Source organism: Lissotriton helveticus, chromosome 6, assembly GCF_964261635.1.
Source record: "Lissotriton helveticus chromosome 6, aLisHel1.1, whole genome shotgun sequence".
Lineage (NCBI taxonomy): Eukaryota > Metazoa > Chordata > Amphibia > Caudata > Salamandridae > Lissotriton > Lissotriton helveticus.
This window is the reverse complement of record NC_136067.1, coordinates 1,761,732,786-1,761,745,136: the sequence shown is the minus strand read 5'-3', so window position 1 is coordinate 1,761,745,136 and position 12,351 is coordinate 1,761,732,786. Positions and strand designations below refer to the sequence as shown.

Here is a 12,351-nt window from a genome sequence, read left to right as displayed (position 1 = left end):
TGTTTTGAATTGATATTTAAAATCTTTTTTAATTGTAAATCTGGCTTTTAGGTTACTATTTCAAAAATGCCTCTTTTAGAAAGTTGGCGTTTCCTGCCTAAACCAAATGCACCTTTTTTGCTAGTGTTCAAGGTCACATGACTTAATTGCTCTGGTGTAGTGTGATTTGTATTCCTTTGAGAGCGGTTACAAAAGGGCCTTGGGTGTGGGGATGGGTCTTCCTCTCCAGGGCAGGATGGCCTGGGGGCGGGGGGGTTGTGCTCAGCCCTTCCTGAGCTTCAAAGGGTAGCCTGAGGGCAGTACCTACCCCCTTCCTGACTTCTGAAAATGTCAGTGGCAAATGCAACTCACAACTGGACCGGACTGCTCTTTGTTACCCTAGGCAGATTGGAACCACACCCAGAAAAAAGGAAGGAAATGACCAGAACCAGTTTAGGGCTAGACAAACGAGTGACCCCCACATACAGGCTTTGACTGGGTATAAATGTGGCACCCTCCGAACCTCTCATCAGAACACTCCTCTACCTGAGAAGATTCAGAAGGACTGTCATGCTGTCTAAAGCAGGGAGACTGAACCTACTTGCTTTGAACCATAGACCAAAGGTGACTCCAGGGGTCAGTTGACCTATGAGGCCATTGACTAAGGGCAGAAACATGTTGGCACGTCTTTAGGATCATGGGACCATTACCTCCAAACGACCCTGTGTAGATATATATATTTTAATATCAACCAACTCCCAACCAATAAAGGGGTACCTGGGGAACGCAGTAGGATTTTTATCTTTAGACCCCCCCCTGGCCTACATCTTCTAAGTGCTCCCTGAAATAGGGTCTAGCCCTCCTTAACCTTTAGGAGTCGGGGTGAATCCTATGATGAAGCATGACACCAATAAGGTGTGTGACGGTTAATTAACAAAAAGGAGTTGCCTCCATTCCCGCACTTGCGCGGGGTACGCCATGTAAGACTCATTTGAGCCCTATCGGGTTGGGATACTTTAAGTTTGGGATAGTTAACAGGAGCGGGTGTATCCACTTCCCTGTAATACCTCTTTTACCCCTTGGTTTTGGTGGAGGGCTCTCCTCCCTAACCTGTGGAATAGTATCATTGGTGGCAGTGTACTTTTCCAACTGGTGACTAGCGCTTCCTGCCAGCAACGATCTCCTCACAGCCATACTCCTGAGGCAAAACAGCCGGGAGCAGTTGATTTTAAAACTGTATTTCTGTGTATTTCTTGTATTTTACTAAAGCCTACCTTCGCGCTTCGCGCTTCCTTCGCGCCGGCCACGCCCACCTTGAGGCCACGCCCCCTCCCCGCCCTACTTCAAGCGCTGACTCACAAGCGCCCAGTTGGTTCTTACTCCTGAGGCAAAACAGCCGGGAGCAGTTGATTTTAAAACTGTATTTCTGTGTATTTCTTGTATTTTACTAAAGCCTACCTTCGCGCTTCCTTCGCGCCGGCCACGCCCACCTTGAGGCCACGCCCCTCCCCGCCCTACTTCAAGCGCTGACTCACAAGCGCCCAGTTGGTTCTTACTCCTGAGGCAAAACAGCCGGGAGCAGTTGATTTTAAAACTGTATTTCTGTGTATTTCTTGTATTTTACTAAAGCCTACCTTGACTGCTGCTAGCACCTTGCACTTTACCCCTCGAGGGCGCCGTGTAGCGGTTCCAGCGCTCACGTGTCACCCTCCACTCCGCTTCCTTCGCGCCGGCCACGTCCACCTTGAGGCCACGCCCCCTCCCCGCCCTAGAGCTCTCCTTTTTCAATGTGCAACCCCAGAACGCGCAGCGGACGTGCGCAGCGGGCGCGCCGTTTGCGCGCCGAAGGCGCGCGCCTAAGGCAAGCCCGCCTGCGCCCGTCCGCGGCCGGACGGGGCTAGGGGCACGTCCCCATGCCAATTTTATGTGCTACTCCTCTGAGGAGCTGACCTCTCTCCAGGGCCATTGGCCACTCTCAGAATCCATCGGAAGGCACATTGCGTCGTTAGATCTCACTCCCTCTTCTACCCGTACACTGCTGCCGCCATTGTCGGCCCCACCGTCGCTTTGCCCCTCCTTATCGGCCCCTCCCCCCTCCACTCCTCCGTTATCTGTTATCCTACTCAATACCAGATCTGCGGTTAAACACCACCATGAGCTATCTGTCTTCCTCGACTTGGAGAAGCCGGATCTATTGCTCTTGACCGAGACCTGGTTTTGTGACTCGTCCCTCCCCGTCCTCCTGGCCACCCGCCCCTCTTCCTATGTTGCCCTACGCGCTGACCGCCCGGCGGGCAGGACAGGCGGTGGTGTGGCATTGATTGCTCGAGCGGACTCACATTTTCAAATCCTTTCATCCCCCTCTATCCCTCCCTCTGAATTCCTTGTTGCCCGATCCCTTTATTTCTCTCCTCCCATCACTTGTCTCTTGATGTATCGCCCACCCCAGTCCTCGCCCCCATTCCTACCTGCGTTCCAGGACTTACTGGCCACCCTGGTGGTCAACTACGCTTCGGTCCTGGTCCTCGGTGATTTTAATTATTGGCCTTCCGACCCTTCCGAGTGCGCCACCTCGAAAGAATTCACAGAATCCCTTCTCTCCTTGAACTTTGTGTCCCATATTTCGGTTCCCACCCATTCTCACGGTCACATTCTCGACCAGGTATGGTCCCTTAACCTCCCAATTTCCCCGGTGACTGTCTCTCCCTGCCCCTGGTCAGATCATGCCCTCATTTCCTTTTTCATCTTTACCGAACCAGCGCCTAAGATCCCACGCGCCAAAAACACATGGGCCCGAAATTGGAATAGAGTTGACTTTCCTGCTTTGACCTCCCTGCTTCGGAATTCCACCCCGACCCTCGCTGACCTTTCGTCAAACTCTCAAGCCGAGGCAATCAATGCCTGGCTAGCCAGAGGCTGTGACTCTGAAGCTCCCTTGCGCCGTATCTCCATCCGTCGACCCAAGGATTCAAATAGATGGTTTGATGGCAATTTAAAAAAACTCAAATTGTCCGTCCGTCAAGCAGAGAGACATTGGAGGAAGGACTACTGTCCTTCATTAAAAACCCTCTACCTCTCTGCACTTGCCAAATATAAAACGGCAATCCTTGATGCTAAAACCGCCTATTTTTCTACCAAAATCACCTCAGCTGAAAAAAAGCCCAGGGAGATCTTCAGCATAGTGAATGATCTAGGCTTCTCTGACAGAGCCTCACCCCAAATTCCTCCATCCCAGTCTTTATGTGCCCAACTCAATTCATATTTCCAAGAAAAGATTGATACCATCAAGGCTAATATCCCTCCCCCCTCATCTGCCTTCGTCGACCCTCCCCCCCGACCGTCTCATGTTGTCTTGCCTCTATCCCCCCCTTACCCAGGAAGCCTTCTTGGAGATTCTCCCTAAGGTTAAATCGGGCTCCCCCGCAGATGTCTGTCCTGCACGCATTCTGCAACAAATCTATTCCTTCTGCCCTGAACCCCCCGTCACTTTCCTGAATAACTCTCTGACCCAGGGAGTCGTGACACCTGCACTCAAATCTGCCACCATAGTGCCCATACTGAAGAAGCCTGGCGCGGACCCATCCATCTCAGCCAATTACCGCCCCATTTCCCTACTGCCCTACTTGGCCAAGGTGCTAGAGCGCCACGTCACCGCGGTACTCAGCGCCCACGTAGAGGCAAATGGGGGACTGGCTTCCCGCCAGGCTGGCTTTCGTCCCAGGCACTCAACCGAATCAGTCGTGGTATCGGTCCTAGATAAACTCAGGAAGGGAATGGATCATAACCAACACCAGGCGCTGGTGCTCCTGGATCTCTCCGCCGCTTTTGACACGGTTGACCACAACATCCTTCTGTCCCGTGTCAGGGCGGCCGGAATCCAGGGAACAGCCCTGGTTTGGCTTTCCTCCTTTCTGAGGGACCGTACCCAGGCGGTTCGGCTGGGAGCCTTCACGACCACCCCACTCCCCGTCACCTGTGGTGTCCCCCAGGGCTCCTCTCTTTCTCCTTTACTATTTAACCTTTATATCTCCCCTCTTATTTTCGCTCTTCAGCAGCTGGAGGTCACTGTATTTAATTATGCAGATGACCTCCAGCTCATCTTCGATCTTTCTTCTTCCTCTCTTTCTGTCTCTAATTTTCAGTCCATTATGATTTTCATCAGGGATTGGATGAACCACAACCACCTCAAATTGAACCCTGAGAAGACCGAGTTGGTTCTCACTGGTGGTTCATCCAGTCCCTGGAACCCCCACTTTTGGCCCCCTACTCTTGGTCCCGCCCCCACCCCTTCAGTCACAGTAAAAACACTGGGAGTGAAAATGAACAGTCACCTCACTCTTCACTCCCAAATCAGTTCCGTAGTCTCCTCCTGCTTCCTCACCCTTCGAACAATCCGTACCGTTTCTCGTTTTTTTTCCCCCCAAGCTCTCAAATTGATCATGGCCGCACTGGTAATCTCGCGGCTGGATTATGCTAATGCCCTCTATAATGGCATTCCGGCATACAACTTACGGAGGCTCCAGGTGGTGCAGAACCACGCGGCCCGGCTAATTTATGGTCTCCCACACTACCATCATTCCTCCCCCCTTCTTAGGGAGCTCCACTGGCTGCCTATCAGGGAGCGTTCCCTTTTCAAGACCGCCTGTATGACCTTTCAGGCCCGGCAAGGCACTGCCCCGGCCTTCATTTCCTCGCTGATAAGCGAATATGTTCCCTCCAGAGAGCTCCGGTCCTCCTCTAAAGCCTTCCTCCAAACCCCACGCTTTAAGCGAAAAAAGTGGGGCGGTGCCAATTTCTCTACCTTGGCCCCCACATTTTGGAATTCTCTGCCTGATCACCTACGTTTTGCCACCCACTATGCCTCTTTTCGAAAAGATCTCAAAACGTTTCTGTTTAGACAGGCCTTCCCTTCATAAACTCGCTCACCCCTGCAATCCTCAGTAATTCGGACCTTGTTAGCGCCAAGAAGCCGCTCGGTGGACGTTGCGCTCTATAAATGTTTTAAATTAGAAATTAGAAATTAGCCATACACTGACCGGCGGTGAGCTCTTCATGCCGACACATCCTCCTCATTATCCTCGCCAACGTGAAGCTCCGATTGAGGCTCCTTGCGTAGAACTGGACTATTAAAAGGTAAACGTTCCAGCAGGACAAACCCGGTTCCTGTATCTGACATGCTCTCCATCACAGTTGGCCTTATCTTTTGATTTTGACCCAGTCCAGCATGACCAGATAACCCCAATTAATGCTATTTCTACTTGACATTTTAAAAATTAATTACTCCTGTTCTTATTTTAAGAGTTGTCGTTTTGGTGTCATTTCCTTTATTAAGATTTACTCCGTTTTTTTTTTTTTTTACTAATTTAGGATATTGCTTTTACAGTTTGTTCACTTTATTAGTGTTGCATAAATACTTTACACATTTCCTCTAAGTTAAACCTGACTGCTTTTGTACCAAGCTACCAAAGTGTGTAGTAACTTTTGTGGTTCTCCCTGAAAAGTATTGTCAATCAATCAATCATGACATTTGTATAGCGCACTACTCACCCGGGGGGGTCTCAAGGCGCTGGTGGAGGGGGGGCCGTCACTGTTCGAAGAGCCAGGTCTTGAGTTGCTTCCTTATTTGAATGGGGCTCTCCGCCTTCTCAACCAATAACCCAATTTCTTAAACCAACCAACTCTTTTGTATGTTGCATGATTGTCCAAGTCTAATTGTAGGCATGAACAAAACCCAAGCTACCAGTGCCACATCCACCTGAATGTCGCCATCTCCAGACAAGTCTTCACAGACCTGATATTGCCATTGTGCTGATCACAACTCTGTGTAACTTCATCTCTGCATAACCCCATTTGGTGACTTTGCAATGCCCTAGACTGTGTCAACAGGCCGTGGAGCAGAGGCCTCGTCCAGAGCACTTCTGACCTGTGGCCATGTTCGATCCCAGCCAGTCCCTACCCCTATGTAGTTTAATTTCATTTGACACGGGTCTTTGCTTACTAAAGTAAATATGCTTTTAATGCCAAGAAGCTAAAATATGATTGTGGACATTAAATTGATTCATGTGTATGTCATTAGTTTGCATATAAGTTTATTGGGATATGTAATAAATGGAAGGGAAGAGGCAGTCTTCCAGATGTTATGACCGTTGTACTTTGTATTGCAGTAAATTGAGCTCCTACAATGAAGATTACATACGAAATCGAGAGGAATACGAGGAAGCGCAAAATGCCATTGTCAAAGAGATCATCAACATCTCTTCAGGTAAATCACTTGATATTGGTTATAAAAATTTAAAGATGTGTTTAGTAACATAATTCTTTTATTCTACTTTTTCCTTTAAAAAAAAAAGTTTGTAAAACACGGTTATTGTTTAGTATTGGCCACCGCTGAAGGTTAGTTCCTCTGAGGAAATCAGTGAGATCACTTTAAACACTGCATGTTTGTTTGCCGTTTTTTGATGCTTCCAAGTGAAAGTGTATGTTCAAGGCATGTGGGCTGCTGAATTCATATCTGTGCATAGATCGCCGCCTAGTGTTGGGTCCGGAGGATTTCACTTTGTTGTCTTGGAAGAGTCTTCGAAGTATCACGAGATAGGTGACTCCTTCCCTGGACTACAGTGCGCATGGGCATCCTCTCCATCCTCAGATTGTTTTTTTCCGCCATTGGGTTCGGATGCAAACTCCTATACTCCAACTCGGAATCCAAAACAAAACTTTTCTAAGGGCCAAAAGGCCTTAGGCACCGACAGTATTGTTCTCGTTCGGTACCTCTCTACTCGATTCACACTTCCATCTCGAATCGGTCGTTGACGCGGGCCGTTGGGCCTTTTCGACACCACGTGAGCCGACCGTCGATGGAAAGAAGCCCTTTCAAAAGGTGCCCACAATGCCACTCCAAGTTCACATATACTAATAAACATTCAGTATGCAACAAGTGCCTTTCCTCAGACCTTAGGGAAGAAACCTGCTCGGCCTGCGCCCAGTTTCGGTCAAAGAAAACGATACGGATCCGACGGGCCGCTAGGCAAGAAATGCAGCGACAGGCACCGGAACTGGACAACATCTTAGATGATGACCAGGAACTACCGGACGCTCAAGACTCGGACCTAGAAATAGTCACCGTCGAGGACTACTCTGACGACGAAATCCCGTCGGGCCAAATCGTGAGTACAACACCCCCGACACCAACTGTCCCGTTACCAAAGGCTCCGGTCGAGGCATCGCCAAAAGACCTTAGCCAAGATCATAAAAGACTTTCGACAGCCCCGCCTTCCGGCTCGGCTCCGAAAACGAAACCGAAACCTTCAGAAACTCCAGGGCCATCGCCCCGAAGAAGGTTCCAGAGCCAAAAAAGGTCACCGACCCGAAGGGCGTCGATCCAAAAAAGGCCGCACAGCCAAAGCGTCGAGCCAAAGAAGACTGTCGACCCCACAAAGGCCGTTCAGCCAAAAGCCGTCGACCCCAAAAAATCGGTCGACCCGAACAAAAGCACGCAGCCAAAGGGCGCCGAACCAAAGAAGGTCGCCGACCCGAACAAGCCTGCTGTTCCAAAATCCGTCGACCCGGCATACGGTGCCGTACCGAAACCATCGAAGCCGGACAAACCTGTCGACCCGAAGATAACGGCTCCAAAGCCACCAGTCGATCCAAAGCAGAACATCGACTCGGTGAAAGACACTCCTCCAAAGAAGCCTACGGAGCACAAAAAACGTGTCAACCCGAAACTTCCGGTCGAACCGAAAAACCTTGTCGACCCGAAATCAGGCCCCGAGCCTAAAAAGTCAAACAAAACTCCAAAAGTCGTCGAAAAAACTGGTGTTGCCGACCACAAAAAGTCAAACACTAAACCCAGGACTGTAGAGGAAGAACTATTACACCCAGATCCATCAGAAGACCAGGCTAAAATATACATTAACCCAGAGACTGGTAAAGTTACCATCCTGGTAAGCCCTTGGACTTTGAACCTGATTCACCTATTCCACTAAAGAAAAAGAACTTTGGGACTTCTCCCTCAAGACCCATCAGCCCTTTTCAACCTATTATGCCTGCCACACCTTTTGCACCTACATCACCTTCTTACCACGGGGATGGTGAGGGGGACGCAGGGTATGAACCACAGCCGCTATATGATTTCCCACAAGACCCTCCTCAGGAGGAGCCTTGGGAAGAACCAACAGACCCTTATGACACCCATCCCATCCCCGATGTGCCCACTTATCCTACTAGGCCATCACCCACTGATGACACAGTAGTTTTCAACCAGCTCATAGACAGGGCAGCACAATTCCACAACGTGGACATGCACAGCGACCCTGTGGAAGAAGACTTCCTGTTTGACACATTTACTACTGCAGAAAAAAGTGTCAAAACTCTTCCCATGTTAAAGGGACTTCTAAAACATGCACCTGACATATTTAAGGACACAGCCAGGGCACGGGTAATCAATCCCAGAATAGAAAAGAAATATAGACCGGCTCCTACAGACCCTACTTACATCAAGGGCCAGTTGCCACTAGACTCACTGGTGGTTGCTAACGCACGAAAACGAGTCAACTCTCAGACAACAGGGGAAGCACCTCCCCCTGACAAGGAGTCAAAAATCTTAGAGGCATCAGGCAAAAGGGTAGCTGCACAAGCATCCAACTCCTGGAGGATTGCTAACACACAAGCCCTACTGGCTCGTTACGACAGGGCGCACTATGATCAGCTCGAGAGCCTTATGCAACACTTGCCCGAGCCTTTCAAAGCACAAGCCAATGATCTCATTCAGGAGGGTAAATTCATATCAAACGCCTCCATCAAATGTGCGCTTGACGCTGCAGACACCGCAGCTAGGTCTATTAATACTAGTGTCCTGCTACGCAGACATGCATGGCTGCGCATTTCCGGTTTTAAGAATGAGGTGAAGTCCACCATTCTTAACCAACCTGTCAATCAAGACTTTCTATTTGGCCCTGCGGTAGACACCATCTTGGACAAAATTAAAAAGGACACAGAAACCACAAAATCTATGGGTGCATTGCAATTTCTGCAACATAGAGGCTCCATTCGTCGCTCCTCATACAGAGCAAATACACGAGGGAATGCTTCACAAACATCTGCCTCATACAAAGGTAACACACAAGGCTCGTTCACAAAGAACACAGCCAGAGGTGGTTACAGAGGTAACCATAATAAGGGAAGAGGAGGTGGAGGCAATAACACCAGGGCCTCCACTGCCACAAAACAGTGACTTCATTACGCTGCCTCCAGACCACTTAACACCAGTCGGAGGCAGACTACAACAGTTCCTACCTGTCTGGCACGCAATTACCACGGACAGGTGGGTGAGAGAAATTATCCAGTCTGGTCATTGCCTAGAACTGACTTCTACACCACCAAACATACCACCCAGACATCGTCCGATGTCCACAGAGCACATCACCCTTCTACAACAAGAGGTAAAATGCATGCTGGAAAAGGGGGCCATAGAGCAAGTCCCTTTCCACCAACAAGGGAAAGGAGTCTACTCCCTATACTTCCTTATTCCAAAGAAAGACTGTTCTCTCAGACCAATATTGGACCTCAGGCCCCTTAATCAATATATACTATCGGAGCACTTCCACATGATCACACTACAACAAGTGCTCCTGTTGCTACAGCAAGGAGACTTCCTAGCAACTCTAGACCTCAAACATGCGTACTTTCACATACCCATCCATCCAGCCCACAGAAAATACCTCCGGTTCACAATAGAAGGTCAACACTACCAATTCAAGGTTTTGCCCTTCGGGGTTACCACGGCTCCAAGAGTGTTTACAAAATGCTTAGCGACCGTGGCAGCGCATCTCAGGAGGCAACACATCCATGTGTACCCTTACCTGGACCATTGGCTAATACAAGCAAAATTGTACCAAGAAAAATTGTACCAAGAATGTGCAGCACACACATCCCAAACAATCCAGTTGCTACACAGCCTAGGCTTTTCAATCAACTATGCAAAATCGCATCTGCAACCTTCCCACATACAGCAATACCTGGGAGCCACTATAAACACCTCGGTGGCGAAGGCATATCCAAACACAGCAAGGATAGCCAGCATGCAGATACTCATTCGCAAATTCCAGCCACAACACTCCCTGCCAGCTCAAGTCTTCATGCAGCTCATAGGCATGATGGCCTCCTGTATATTTATTGTCCCCCATGCCAGACTTCAGATGCACCCATTACAGGAATGCCTAGCAAGGCAATGGAACCAGGCTCATGGACAACTAAAAGACCTAGTGTTGGTGGACAGTCGCGCTCACAACTCTCTACAGTGGTGGAACCCACAAAACCTTTCCAAGGGGCGACTATTCCAAGAACAGCGGACGCATCACTGACAGGCTGGGGAGCCCATCTCCTCCAATACACAGTACAAGGGCTCTGAACAACCAAACAGAAAAACCTGCATATCAACCAACTAGAGTTGATAGCGATATTCCTAGCCCTAAAAGCGTTTCAAAAATACGTGTACAACAAGACGGTGTTGATCTGGACGGACAACATGACCGCAATGTACTATATTCAAAAACAGGGGGGGACGCACTCTCCACAGCTGTCCCATCTGGCGCAGAGCATCTGGAAGTGGGCGATTCCAAAGAACATCTTTCTCCTAGCAGAACATCTTCCAGGGAAGGACAATCAAATTACCGACCTGCTCAGCAGGCACAGCCAACAAATACACGAATGGGAGATTCACCCCCAGGTTCTCCAGCCATTCTTCGAGGAATGGGGTCACCCAGAGGTAGACCTGTTTGCCACAAAAGAAAACTCCAAATGCCAGTACTTTGCCGCCAGGTTCCCACATCCGCTGTCACTGGGCAATGCGATATGGATGAACTGGTCAGGTAGATTTGCGTACGCTTTTCCCCCCGCACCGCTGATCCCGCTGGTGGCACGCAAACTGCGGCAACACTCGCTCACCCTAATACTAGTGGCTTCCACGTGGGCCAGACAACCATGGTACACAACATTCCTGGAACTTTCAGTAGTTCCTCATCAAAGACTGTGCCTTGCTCCCCATCTTCTAACTCAGAACCAAGGAGAAATAAGACACCCAGATCCCAATCAGATGAACCTAGCGATCTGGCTCCTGAGGTCTTAGAATTTGGATACCTTAACTTGCCCCCAGACTGCATGAACATCATTAGGGTGGCAAGAAAACCAACCACACGAGCGTGCTATGCAGCTAAATGGAAGAGATTTGTTATTTACTGCAACAATAACCAAATCAACCCATTAGACGCTTCCATACAAAACATTATATGTTACCTGCTGCATTTACAAAGATGTAACTTACCATACTCTTCTATACGACTACACCTTGCGTCTATAGCAGCATACCTTCAAAACAGGCAGCACCTTTCACTGTTTAAAGTGCCAGCAATTAAAGCCTTAATGGAAGGCTTAAAGAGGGTGATCCCTCCGAGACACCCCCCTTCCCCAGACTGGAATCTCAATATAGTGCTCACCAGACTCATGGGACCTCCTTTCGAACCTCTACATTCATGTGAATTACAATTCTTGACATGGAAAGTTGCATTCTTAGTTGCCATTACCTCACTCAGAAGAGTGAGCGAACTCCAAGCACTGACAATTCAGGAACCTTTCATGCAGGTCCATGCTAACAGGGTTGTCCTTCTAACAAACCCTAAATTCATGCCCAAAGTCGTATCCAATTTCCATATCAATCAAGCAATTGAACTGCCAGTATTCTTTCAGAACCCACAGTCAGTAGCAGAGAGAGCCCTGCACACACTAGATGTAAGAAGAGCTCTACTCTATTATGTGGACAGAACTAAATCATTTAGAAAGACAAAACAACTCTTGTCGCTTTTGCACCACAACACAAAGGAAATCCTATTTCAAAGTCAGGAATACCCAGATGGATAGTTAAATGCATTCAAATATGTTATCTAAAAGCTAAACGCACTTTAACAGTCCCCCCTAGAGCGCACTCCACACGCAAAATGGGGGCATCCATGGCTTTCCAAGGGAATATTCCTCTCAAAGACATCTGTAAGGCAGCCACATGGTCCACACTCTTTCACTAAACACTACTGTGTAGACGTGCAAGCAAAACAGCAAGCTGCTGTAGGCCAGGCTGTCCTCAAAACTCTTTTCCAAACTGCTGGAGCTGGCACAGGTGGCCACCGCTAGAGGAGATACTGCTATTCAGTCTATGCACAGATATGAATTCAGCAGCCCACATGCCTCGAACGGAATATGCTACTTACCAGTATGCATCTCTTCTTGGCATGTAGGGCTGCTGACATTCATATCGCCCGCCCTCCTCCCCGGTGCCTGTAGCAGCTGCAGCATTATCTCTGGCACGGCCATCTCTTACTTTCA

The 12,351-nt window shown here is 49.0% G+C and overlaps 1 protein-coding gene across 2 annotated transcripts in view; it reads left to right on the top strand.

The window, feature by feature from the left end:
• Window positions 1-12,351, top strand: part of MSH2 (mutS homolog 2) — a 799,418-nt gene that overhangs the window by 529,129 nt on the left and 257,938 nt on the right. For both annotated transcript variants that reach the window (XM_078649651.1, XM_078649652.1), the window contains one exon: window positions 6,144-6,241. In XM_078649651.1, the coding sequence (XP_078505777.1) occupies window positions 6,144-6,241 (98 nt within the window). The remainder of the gene's footprint in view (window positions 1-6,143; window positions 6,242-12,351) is intronic.